This window comes from Idiotropiscis lumnitzeri, chromosome 7, assembly GCF_059441095.1.
Source record: "Idiotropiscis lumnitzeri isolate Australia: NSW breed Sydney's pygmy pipehorse chromosome 7, RoL_Ilum_1.0, whole genome shotgun sequence".
NCBI classification, from domain to species: Eukaryota; Metazoa; Chordata; class Actinopteri; order Syngnathiformes; family Syngnathidae; genus Idiotropiscis; species Idiotropiscis lumnitzeri.
In genome coordinates, this window is record NC_142397.1 from 18,678,431 (window position 1) to 18,691,159 (window position 12,729).

At 39.7% G+C, this 12,729-nt stretch overlaps 1 protein-coding gene across 5 annotated transcripts in view; it reads right to left on the reverse strand.

The window, feature by feature from the left end:
* LOC148333847 (unconventional myosin-Ic-like) overlaps positions 1-12,729 on the reverse strand; it is a 61,316-nt gene that overhangs the window by 3,177 nt on the left and 45,410 nt on the right. For all 5 annotated transcript variants that reach the window (XM_088300242.1, XM_088300243.1, XM_088300247.1 and 2 more), the window contains 25 exons: positions 12,246-12,344; positions 11,350-11,460; positions 10,372-10,443; positions 10,134-10,253; positions 9,535-9,608; positions 9,255-9,360; positions 8,727-8,807; positions 7,728-7,819; positions 7,486-7,580; positions 6,790-6,836; positions 6,611-6,691; positions 6,129-6,234; positions 5,136-5,253; positions 4,594-4,707; positions 4,368-4,444; positions 3,988-4,056; positions 3,813-3,897; positions 2,971-3,130; positions 2,258-2,341; positions 2,071-2,164; positions 1,940-1,995; positions 1,733-1,868; positions 1,592-1,662; positions 1,419-1,516; positions 511-610 (listed from right to left, as the gene is read on the reverse strand). In XM_088300242.1, coding sequence (XP_088156368.1) covers positions 511-610; positions 1,419-1,516; positions 1,592-1,662; positions 1,733-1,868; positions 1,940-1,995; positions 2,071-2,164; positions 2,258-2,341; positions 2,971-3,130; positions 3,813-3,897; positions 3,988-4,056; positions 4,368-4,444; positions 4,594-4,707; positions 5,136-5,253; positions 6,129-6,234; positions 6,611-6,691; positions 6,790-6,836; positions 7,486-7,580; positions 7,728-7,819; positions 8,727-8,807; positions 9,255-9,360; positions 9,535-9,608; positions 10,134-10,253; positions 10,372-10,443; positions 11,350-11,460; positions 12,246-12,344 — 2,346 coding nt within the window. The remainder of the gene's footprint in view (positions 1-510; positions 611-1,418; positions 1,517-1,591; positions 1,663-1,732; positions 1,869-1,939; positions 1,996-2,070; positions 2,165-2,257; positions 2,342-2,970; positions 3,131-3,812; positions 3,898-3,987; positions 4,057-4,367; positions 4,445-4,593; positions 4,708-5,135; positions 5,254-6,128; positions 6,235-6,610; positions 6,692-6,789; positions 6,837-7,485; positions 7,581-7,727; positions 7,820-8,726; positions 8,808-9,254; positions 9,361-9,534; positions 9,609-10,133; positions 10,254-10,371; positions 10,444-11,349; positions 11,461-12,245; positions 12,345-12,729) is intronic.

Consider the following 12,729-nt stretch of genomic DNA (forward strand, 5'->3'; position numbering starts at 1 on the left):
TACGAAAGTGTTTCGTAATCGTGACTAATAAAAAATAATCTGTCACTCCAAAAAGTTTGTAAAGGCCAACAAATGTGCTTGGCACAACGATGCCACCAGATGGAGACAAAGTGACATTTTGTTTTATTAGACGTGGTTTTCAGAGAATATTTGAGGATTACCCCCCCCAAAAAAAAGAATCCACTAATTTAAAAAGGCTTAACTGTAAATATGCGGTGTTCATAAAGGCTGAATATGTGGTAATATGGCAATTACTGATTACGACTACTCAGGGGATGCTGCTTATTCAGGACAAAAATACATTTTTGGATACCAATTTGTTTTATGCTTTTTTTATGTGTTCTAATTACCTGCTAATTTATATGACAGCATATGGAAAGCGCTTTGTTACAGCTCCAGTTGTTGTGAAAAGCGCGATATAAATAAAATTGTATTGTATTCTGAAGAAAATCAAATGATCGTTTGAGTATAAATTTAAAATATTCAGAAATATCGAATTGGAACACTCACCACAGACAGGTGTCCATTCTTAGCCTTTGCCACCAATAGCTCGGATCCTGGAGTGAAGTCAATGAACCCTTCTTTTCCTTGGCCCACTGTAAATGTTATACTGGAGGGGAAGGACAATGATGATTAGGCCGATACTAGATTCTGAAGTTATGATAACAAAACTCTCCAGCACGTAAACAAGCTTGTTGAGTAGAAGCAACTGTGGCTAAAGCCAAAATGTGGCAGGGTTTTTAATTTCTGAAATTTGATTTGCCACCTATCTGTGTCAGTGTTAATGTGGAAAATCCAGGCCCTCTTTTGCAAACTCCAGCCGTGTAGCTATGGATTTTGGGACATCAATTATTGTTCAATGTTTTACCCATCCCAGATTTGTCAACAAAGATGTAAGCATGTGCCAAAGATTTTTGTTTAGTGTTAAGAGGACACTCTTGGATTGTGGTTCAGCTCAGTGAGCATTTGGCGATGTGCTCTTGTATTAAAGCTCAGATTTAATTGTGGATCAGATCTCAGCATCAGTCATATACTTTGTCAATTACTTGGTGCACAGCGTTTATAGCTACAGACGATGGAAGATGCCCTGGAAATATAGCCAAGTGAATGGTAAAAAAAAATAATAAAATAAAATAAATTACTCTGAAAAAAAAATCGGTGTGCCAAACTACAAGTATGCGCTCATGGACTGGATTCAATAAGTGTCATTTTCAAAACCTTCTGAGACCAGTTTATAATCCGTTTGCATTTTCAGGCAACAACATGCACATCATGTGAACAAAGCAAACAGCAGCATTTTATGAATTAAAACTAAAATGTAAACAGCACTTTGTCACCTATCCTGTAAAAATAAACACTGCCGATGATGTAATGTGTGCTCTCAGCCATCCAAAAACTGGAGTTCCGCAAGTTCTTACCTGCCCTGGTTGATGTTGATGCTGTTTACTTTGTCAGCACATATGGCGATCTTGGTCAAGGTCTCAATCACGTGGTCACTTTGGAGAACCACATCTCCCTGTGGAATTTAAACCCAAATATGAAGGTATTGTGCTAAGCAAAACACATCGAGTCCAGTGCTTGTGCACACTACCTTCTGTTTGTTGTCATCGCTGGGCACGTGCAGAACAAACAGGCCATCGCTAAGCGAGCTGACAGAGATACCTGCGCAGGAAGTTTCAATGAACAAGGGACTGTTGAGAGAAAAGCAGTCACTTGGCAGTTGACTTCTGACCTTTCAGAGCATCATAGTCAATGCGTTGCTTGAGCTTGGCATCTTCTACAATAATGGCACCGTTTGTTGTAAGAAGCAGCTGGCGTGGGCGGGCCTTGTAGCCCTTCCTGTCGTATTTAGTGACTGGCACGCCATACTGGAAACAGGAGTGGATTCATAAGGAATTGTATCAATTGGCTAGCCTGAATGGACAGGGACTCAACTAACCTTCAACTTTTCGTTTCCGAGAGTCTGCAGGACCTTGGGATTTATGTTCTCGCCATCTAAACAGAGTTGACGAGTCAGCACTTAATATTGTGTGCAGCATGTGAACATTCTAAATGTCGGAAGACACTTACCCAATCTAGTGCTGACAAAAAGCTTGGGCACACTTTGAGGGTAGTTGTCTTTCTTTTCCTTAAATATCTCACTTGCAATCATCTTCTGCTCCATCTAACCGTACAGGATTGAAAAATAAAGCGAAGGGTCAACCGTGATAAGCCACATTGAGGAGCACAATGTGACAGCTAACACAACAAGCATTACCTGGTGTTTCCATTCAGGGCTGATCTTCTTGCAGTAGATCCACACCATGTTCTGCATGCAGAGCTTGCGCAAATGTTCGGAAGCCTAAAAACACAGAGAGTTGCGTGCAAGACTGTTCGAGTTAAAAAAAACAAAACAAAACATTTTGTTAATGAAATAAAATAAAAACAAGAGTGCGTTTAAAAAAAAAAATGGGTTACTAACTAGGACTGCACAATATGTCCAAAATAAATATTGCTAATGGCCTATGGAATATGCATGTCGCAGAAACATGCAACTAAATTTCTTACTTTTGAATTTGACCAGTCATGTTAAATATCGCAAAAATATATCCATATCGCATGTTTTTTTTTCAATACGAACCAGCTCTATTACAAACTGAAGCTGTTAAAATCTAAAAAAATGAAAATTAAATGAAAATGATTCGGAACAATCCCAAACAATCATATACCTGGTAGTGTCTATATTCGTTCCAAAAGTTTGTTTGCTAGCTTTTCCTGCAGAGATGCACATTCCGTCTGGACGGAAAGACCATTTTTTTTATTTATTTATTTTTAAAGGATGTGTTAAGAAGTGATTTCTCGTCTGACCCCTTAAAGTACTGTGTGCAATAGAATTTAAATATTTGCACTTGGAGCAAAAAGAAATCTTATAATATACCTGGAATTCTCCCCCTATCTCCGTCCCTCCCCTCCCCCATGTGCAATTCCTACCTCTGTAAGAGCTGCGGGCGGCATCGGCCAGCTTTTGTCCAGAACGTTCTTTGGCAGGTTCCTGCGCAACTTCATGAGGAAGGAGTAGCGTACATAATCCAGGAAATACTCATTCTCCGGACAGCGCTCCTTGTGACGGTAAATGAAGCCTTTGATGAACCTGGGTGTGACGAAACAAAAATATTTACCAGTTCACTTCATTCCATGACCAAGCTTGTAACTCAATGCATTTGTTTATCAAATCATTTAACCCCACTGAAATGAATTAAAATGCTATTAAGGTGTTCCAGCTCCTTCAAAAACACCTAAATTTTTTGGATTCCAAGTATTTAATAAGTAAAATTAGCACTGTATTGCAAAATATTAAAACATAAAAGAGAAAAGTAATGTAAATAAATGGTTCGATAAAGTGTAACTAAGATGACACGCACACACTAGAGTACATCCTAGCGTTCCGGCATGCCTTTTAGCAGCGTGTTGAACAAGTCGCAGGAGGTTAGTGAGGTAAGACACCTCAATAGCGTTTGTGAGTGTTTTCAACTATATTTGTCTCGTTCAATAAACGACTTGAAATGCATAAGCAACTGATGCGCTAATTTTCCGCCCACTTCACTCAATCAGTCACATTTGAGAAGCTTGCTCAAAACTCACATTTTAGTTTACAACACTAAGCCAAAAAATACAAAATAAACTGACCAACCCAAGTAACTCGAAAGATGCAGATGTTGGGACAGTTATACACTAGGTTAAGGTACCACTGTACTAATATTTGGTTTGTCTTGATGAATATGCCTTGATGGAAGCATATACAAGGCTCAGTTGACTTTCTTGTCTATGTGTACCTGCGGATGGTGTCAGCAGCCTGCCGCCTGCGTTTGGCCCTCCGCCTGGCTAAGATCCCTCTCCACCATGCCTGAATGGCAATAGCTGATAAAAACACAACATTTTTAAAGGGGTTAAATAAATCACATACAAATGACATCAGGGGAAGGAAATACTTTGTCAACTCTTCCTTACCTGAAGTTCTAAGTTTTTGGTACTTGGACCTCTGGCTGTAGCCCCTCCATCCTGCCTGCAACAAGGTGGCTGTGGGAAGGCAACAAGCAAAAAGACAGACTAACTTCAAGAGACAACACACCACATTCACCAGACAATTCCAGTTGGCCTAAATAAAGACGAAATGCTTTTACATGAAATTTCACCAAGCTATAAAAACATCATAGAATACAAAACATGCAAGTGGCGCTACCATATCTCAGCCAGTAAAATATCTTTCTTAAAATAATTATTGCATGCATCTCAAATTTCCTCACAGGGTACTATCTTAAAACATAACCAAGACTTTCACATCATTGCGGCCGTTCGGTGTATCATCAGCAATGCCAAAGGGCTCTCACCAAGACTATGCTTCCTGGTCTCAAGGGCCTCCTCAGTGGCAAATAATGTCTTCGGGAAACGGATGAAAATTTTTGATCTGCAAAGTGGAGTTTTAATCAAAAATATTTTCAGCATTTTAAAACATAATTTCATAAATTGTGCATACTCAGTCCAAGAGGCTTTTATACACGTTTGTGACCAATTGTTTTCTCATCTGCGCATGTGTGTCAAGTGTGTGTTAATGACCTGCCCAGCTTGTAGTCTTCAGGCTTGTATCCCAGGTGCTTGACCAACACAGCGACTCCATCGGACAGTTTTCCCTCCCAGTTTGGCCAAGTCTCTGGACACAGGGACTTGTACCTAAATGGAATGGAATAGATTTGTACGGCTGAAACATCAACGCAATATCAAGAATATCACACAATCAACTATGTACATTCCAGTGGCACCACAAAAAAAATGTTGAAATCAGCATGATTTGTAATAAAAAAAATGTCTCAAGGAAAAAAGGGCTGGATTGCTTTACTATTTAAAATCTAACGTTCAAACAACTTTGAGGCGCTCAGAATACTTGTGATATGGAAATATAACTAGGCAGAGAATTTCCTCTCCCATTTTACAAAGTTTTAAAGTGGATTTTCAACTCTTTGTTCAAATTAGCATACACAAAGGGACACTGAGCTCTGGCTAGTGGCTGCAACACAAGCATATTGTCTACCGGATTGGCAAAGGTTGAAATTGGTGGATTGAATTTTAAGGATAAAAAAGAAAAAAAATCCACTGATCACCTCTGTAGGAAGACCTCATAGCGCCGTCTGTAAGCAAAGCCGGCTCGCCTAACCCTCAGATTCTCCATCAGTCCCAGATACTTGACCTGGTGACGGATCAGAACATCGTCAAAGCGACCTGGCAACAAGAGGAGGGGGTAGAAGGGTTAGAGTCAGGTCACAATAGCCTGAGAAATATGCAAAGCCTGTTGGAAAGAATGAACAATCAAAAAAAAAAAAAAAAAACAGCAGTAGGAGTGACAAAGAGAAACAGTGTGACCCAACAAAAGGACAACTGTCAGGGCAAACAAAGGCCAGCGCAGTAGCCGAAAGACCACAGGGAGAATTTACTCCATGGCCAGTGACGTGGTGATAAACAAAGTGTTTTGCTTGGAATTACCATAAACAGGATTAAAATGACATCTATGAAGAAAATATTAGCTTGTGGAAGCTGCTAAGAAGCTTTTGCTGTGTTTGCATGAAGCTGACATAACACTTTTGAAGCGTTTAACTTGATCAAATGTATTGGACCGGATTAAGAGTCCAACACAAATGCTAAATTCACACCTCATCTCTGCAGTCTAAAAATACTACTATGCTACTGTGTATGGAGAATAGATAATTCTCCATACACAGTAGCAGTCGGAAGTCTGGAGACACCTTCTTGTTTATTAGTATGACAAAGAGTGTCCAAACATCTGACTGGTACTTTAAAATGCACAGATACATTTCTTCTCCAATCAAAAAAATAACAAGACACTCCATTTGGGGGTGTTAATTGCACAGAACAAATGCATGCCTTGGTATATTTTATATAAATGCAGTACTTTACCTTGACTCTGTAATTAGGTAGAAATAAACAATTTAAATAAAAACAATTATTGCAAGAGAGAGGTGATAATGCGATATAGCTACAACTTCATAATGTTAGCTTGCAAAATCCAATAAGTCATTTGTTGAACCACAACAGTGTACAAAAAAAACAAACAAACACAAACAGATATGACTGCATACTTGCTTGCTTGGAGTCATTGGGCTTGATGCAGCGAACATATGAAGGTTCCTTGGACATGAGGATCTCCATGAGCTTTGCCAGGCTGGCCTTGAACTGGGTTGCTGCCTAGAAAGGCAGACAAAAACAAGACAGACAACAGGTGAGGATGGCAAGTCCAATCGGGTAGGAAAAGTTGAGGAAAAGAGATCGAGAGAGCAAATGGGTCCACATTGAGTGGAACAATGCTGTTATCAAAAGGGAGGAGAGAAGACAAGTGATGACGGAGAGAGTGAACATTGGCTATTGTGGACGAGAGGGACGCTTCCCTCACTAGCCAGTGACAGAACCTTGTTCAAGCTAATGCATGTGAAGGCCATTCCTCAGCGAGTGGGCGGCCGCAGAGAATCCTCATCAGACTGCCCACATCACTCTGAGGGAACACTTTTCGACTTGTTTTGCAGTGGGAAAGTATGTCGGAACGCATGAGAATGTGACATATTACCGTGTCTGGACGTTTCTTGTCACTCAGCTCGTCCCTGTCGAAACACTGATTCAGGATCTTGTTCTCAGACATGCACATAACCTTCAGTAAGAAACGGGAAAATAATTTTAATTGACCATATCTGACGCAAACTAGCTCATTCAAATATTATTGTTGCTGTTCTGTCCCATCAGTCTCACCTCTTTCAAGTTCCTAAAGAGCAGGTCATTGTTCTTGTCCAGAAAACCTGAAAACATTTGAAGTTGAAGTCAACTCAGATTTCAATCTTTCGTAAATTAGATTTGCCAATTCCAGTCAACCATCCATCTATTTTCTGCCACCTGTCCTAATTTGGGTCACGGCCTAGCCAAGCTGACTTTGAGCAAGAGGCAGTACACACTCTGGACTGGTCAACAACCAATCAAAGGTCACGTAGATATATCATTCACTCTCATTGCTATATTTGTGAACAATCTAAATTCTTCAATAAAACTAAAATGCATTTTTTGGAATGTGGGCGGAAGTATCCTTGCAAGCACAGGGAGAACAATTACAACTCTACACAGGATGGCCGGAGAAGAGATGCAAACTAACCGCTAAGACAACAACTATATGGCAGACATCCTCACAAGATAGTTTTTCACCTCATGTCAAAAGTTTCATGTTTTTTTTTTTTTTTCCCCCACAAATTACTTCAGCGTAGTTTTTCCAAACAGTGCAATTAAGTCGATGTTCACGGGAAGTTATTCTCTTGTTTTTGAGTCTTTCTTGAATGCATCGCTTTAAAATGACATTCAACCTTATTTTCAGTCATGTTATATTGGTTGATTTCATTGATCAAACACCTGTCCCTCCCAATCCTTATTTATTTATTTTTTTATGAGGAGTTTATGTACCATTAACATTATAGTTGACCTCTCCGGCGTAATGCAGCAGACGGAATTCATCACGACCCATTAACTTCCGCGTCTTTCCATCAGCAAGCTTGTGACTGCAAGGAAACCATACATGGACATAAATAAATTCAACATGAAAATGCTTTAAAAGGTGTACAATGCAAATAGTGACGCAAAATGAGACCAAGGGTGTCAATATGAGAGGTAATACAGTACATTAGGAATGGAGGAATAGAACTGACGTGACAAAGTGTGGATGACCTCCCACGGTGTTCTCCAGTTTCTCGAGGAAGGTGATGTCACTGGCATCTCCAGGTCTCAGACACTCTTCATCCTGTAACGGGATTGGAAGAAAAGTATCACGCAATTAAGTATGATCAACAGACCCCGTATCTGGGAAAGGGATAATCTGTACTGAAATATGTTCTTGCTCTGAGTTTAAGATCATTATTAACATTGTTATGAATGTTAAGCTCTTAAATGGGACATTAATGAAAATTGATTTTTTTAATTGCTTGTACACAAACAGGTTTGTAGAGTGCCTGCCCACGGTTCAAGTGTGAAATTACACAACCAATAAATCTGTAACACCTATCTGCCTGTTTCCCAAACAATGTCTGAGGGTGAGACGTTCTAAATTGTATAATAATAGCACCACAAGACACGAACAGTAGGGCGAATTTGCATAATGTAATACCGCCCTCACATCAAGTTTGTCTGCCTCCGACACAGTGGCTAGGCTGGGGGAAGGATTGGCCATGTTGAAGTGACAGCCACAATATAAAAGCACTGCCATGTTAAAGTCAAAAGGTAAAAGCAGAGATGTGGTGCAAAGAATAACGCTAACAATGTTAAAGTCTGATAATCGGCACAGGCTCATGTTTAGCAAAGACATCGATGTGGGAGCAGAGGTGTTTGTGTTTGCATGCACCACATGCAATTATCTGCTCCAATAACAGCCAAGTATAATTTGGCTTGGTGATGAAGTGCAGCCCCAATAAATGAAAATACAACTGCACTACACGTGCGTGCACTATAGCTGCACCTTTACCTTGTTACACTCCGCGGCAATCACGGTAACAAAATACTGTTCATTGATTCCACAATACTGGGGGCAGAATGAGTGCCCCTCAGAAACCCAAAATCAAGTAAGTTCAGGATGTTAAGATTAAGCTTGCATGTCGCAAAAAACAAAATATAGCTTCTTGGTAGAGGTCATGAGCCAGCTGTGAATTCCTCACCAGAATGGATATGATGCCTTTAAATTTCTCCTCAACTAGGTCACAGATGATCTTGTTGTTGAAGTACTGCACCGGTTCCCACTGGAAATAAAAAGCATTGTTCAGAGACGATTAAAAAAAAAGAAAAAGAAAAGTCATTCATCACACTTGAAGTGGCCCTGTTTGATAAACTGAATGCGGAGAAACCGGTTTGTAGAAAATCATTTGTCAGGTGGCATACAACAATAGCCTCCTATGATCGCAGGAGAAAAAGTCATCATAAAATATAATTATGAACACAGCTCATTCAACATACAGCGGAAAAATAATATTCTAAGTAAATCTAATTCCTTGCTACATCCAACACAGGTCAGATGAGCGACCAAAAAGACAGCGAGATGGCCAGAGTGTTTGACGCTGTTGCCTGAACCCGGCACTTGCAGAGTTCCCCAGCAAAGCCGATGGTCCTGATCTCAAACGGCTATTGACCTTTTGACTCAATCTCATGTGCGTGCTTTTGTGAATGTGTGCGAGTAAAAGGGGACTGACCGTGATGCCCTCAGCTTCATACTCCTCCTGCTCCGACTTGAGGGTAAGCTCAATGAAGAGCTGCTGTAACTTTTCATTACAGTAGTTGATGCAGAACTGCTCAAAGCTGCAACATAAGCACGACATCGACTCAAAGAGGGAAATGTGAAGTTTTTGCTTTTTTAGCTGAACGTGATTTGTGCTCAAAATTATTAGTTACGACACTTCACCGTTAGTTAGTTCACTTACGATAAAGACTTTTTGAGAGCATACAGTGTCCAGGTAACAATTAGCTATTTACCTGTTTTGTTGGAAGACTTCAAAGCCATAGATGTCCAGCAGCCCAATGACAGAGTAGTGCTTATAGGAGTCATCCTGGAAAACACAACAGTCCTCGTTAACATTAATAACGGCAAGGCAGGTTTATTTATAAAGAACATTCCACTTACAGGATCATTCAAAATGGTTGGATTAACCCCAAAAACATTTCAGATGCTCAAGGAGACTTTTTTAGCAAAAGTTAAAGGTTTTGTGATGACTGATGAGCTTTTCAAAATTCCCTCCAGTTCTAGTCGAAGAAAAACAGCCCCAAAGAATGACCACTGACGTTTTCAAATTATTGAAATTTGCTTCTCACTTTTTATATTAATAAAAAACCTGCCATTCAAGTAAATGTGTCCACTACATGTTTACTTCATGCACTTCATGCAAGTACATTAGCATGTAGAACGTTTCTGCTGCACATTGCAATGAAACACAGTACAGGCTTTCGTGTTAACCTTAAAAAATAATGTCCACAAGGTGGAGCTATGGTATATTAAAAAAATGAGTTCGTATGAACTGCTCAGTCAAGCCATAATAGTTTGTGTGCAATTTAAGTGTGCGCATGCATGTATGCACCGTGTATGCCAGTGATGTGTTGATTTTGTTGACAAGCCAGGTGAAAGTGCGTCCATACACCGCCTTTGACAAAGCATCCCGAGCTGAGGATGCCTGTTCAAGATTCAGAGGGCTGATCAGCTGTTGAAAAAAAAAATAAAAAATACATACGGACATTAGACCCACTGACAGTGGACATATTTCAAATGCAAAAGCTAATCAAACACCTGTGCTACAATGAGTGTGTATCTAATCCTACCTCCTCTCCCTTGGCGATAATCTTTTTGTGTGTAAGCGCCTCCGTCAGCACGGCCCCATTTACTCCTAACAACTGGAGAGACATGACATCATTAGCAGGCTCAACAGCTAGTCAGCTACACAAGGGGCAAATGAACAGAAAGGCAGACGTGACATCATTTCAATTTGAAATTATGTGATTTGGGCAGTTAGAAACTGAATGAAGTAGAGTTGTCAAAATTAATCGCTGCCCAAATTAACAGACAACTATTTTATTTAGAGTAATCCTCTAGAGCCATTGTTTAACTTCAAATTGTCCAAATTCTCTGACTTCAGCTTGGTTTACTGGTAATAAAAATAAAACACTTGTAAAGAACTGTTTTTACTTTGGAAAACAATGACCAAACCAGTAACTGAATGACTTTCAAAAAAGTTCAGTACAACATTAATCCCTCCTGTGTGATATTGCCTAGTTGTTGTTTTATTAATCACTAACCAATACCAAATAAACAACAATAATTGGTTAACAATAGTTTGGGGGTAATGTTTTTGGAATACATTTTAGTGCAAAATAAATGAACAGATTATTTGATTAAATGATGGACTAATCAATTCTATAAATATTGGATAATGGCAGCCCAAAAATGTGAGTGTGTTAGCAGAGTTAGGGAAAATGAACCAATGTGGATCAAATACCTTTCACATGTGGAGTAAGGACCAACACTCCTATATGCTGGCAATTTTTTTTTTTAATATTGGGCACATTGGTCCAAAAATCTTTCAAACCAGTGACACATTTTGATGTAAATACAACACATAAATTGGACGGGCACTGTATGCTTGTGTCATTATAAAGGGATGTAAAGTACGTTAGTAACAAAGTCCAATTGTTGATGGCGCACGTCTCAATTTTGATTAACTTCACAGCAAACTTCCTTAGCGAGATTAGTAGAAACAAACACTGGTCTCTATCTCTTTCTTTCTCTGAGTGCCATCTTACCCTTGCCAAGTACTTGATCTGCGTGTCAGAAGTGATGCAGGCAATGCCGTCCTCACCACCATACTGCACATTCCCCAAGTGAAGCACGCTGGCGATGATGTTCAACAACTCCTACACACAAAAATACATAGTATGAAGAGAATGTGGAGGAGGTACGATAAGCAGAGTCAGCGAGTGGCACAGAATATTGGAAAGGAAATTGTAGGGGATGTAAAAGGGAAGGCAATAAGCTAAAAGTGATAAGATAAAGTGTATCACTATAAGGAATTGCAAAGACAAGGTTTTCTTTAAAAAGCTTTTTTCATACAATTTGGGGTTGCTGCATAGAATATAATAATACAAATCATGTGAATTTTCATTTTTACACCTTCCAATCCCCACAAGATTGATATGTAAACATATTTATGTTCCCACAGGGGAAGGAATACTTGAGCTTCCTTGTCTTCCTCCTCTTAAATGTTGTTGTTTTTAGCGGTGACTGTCAGGTCTGGAAGCAAGCCCAGAATCATGAACCTGTCAGAACTCTCTTGCTGAGTACAAGTTCTCACGTCAAAAAAATGAATAAAAATAAAAAATAGGCACACGCTGTGGATGAGCAATATATATTATCAAGAGGACATTCAGTAACATAAGCAGTCTCTTATGCCTTATATTTCTAAAGCAAATCAACGTCGCATTGAAGAAATACACACAACGCTCTGAATAATATCGAGCATTGGCTGTCAACTCTTATGTAGAAATGCTCAAAGCTCCCCTTAAATTATGGTCTGTGCATGAATGACATCCATACCCTTCTTCTGTTGCTAATATTTTAGAGGTGTTGCACTTCAAGGTGGTGATAAAACATATTTTAAATATGCAAAGACATGATTATGCTTGATATGCAATGTCCTTACCTCGACCTCGTCCTCGTTAAAGCCAATCACAGTCAATGCCTTCCTCACCACCTTCCACTCACTGCGGTCATTGATGGAGCTCACTTTGGGACAGTTACCCTAATAATTACACACGCACACACACGCTTGTGAAAAGCCCAGAAAGCGATCAAATTAGTGTCAAATTACACCCCCCCCTCAACACACACTTATTTTTGTTTCTTTCACTAAATCTTGTAAAGTCAAGTGTCGACAAACATCCACAAATCAGTCGGGGTGGAAATGTGTGACCAAATAAAAAGTTATGTGCACAAAAACACATGGGAGGTGTTTTTCACTGTACTGTTTGTGCAGGTGCGGAAAGAGGCAAGGGTGCCATTCGTGCCTGAAGGCACATTGGCCCCGAGGGGGAAAGAGGCTGACAAAAAGCCCATTAAGCCAAATTCCCACTGGGATTCCCTCTCTCACAAACATACTCACACACATAATTCCCACTGCTCTTAGG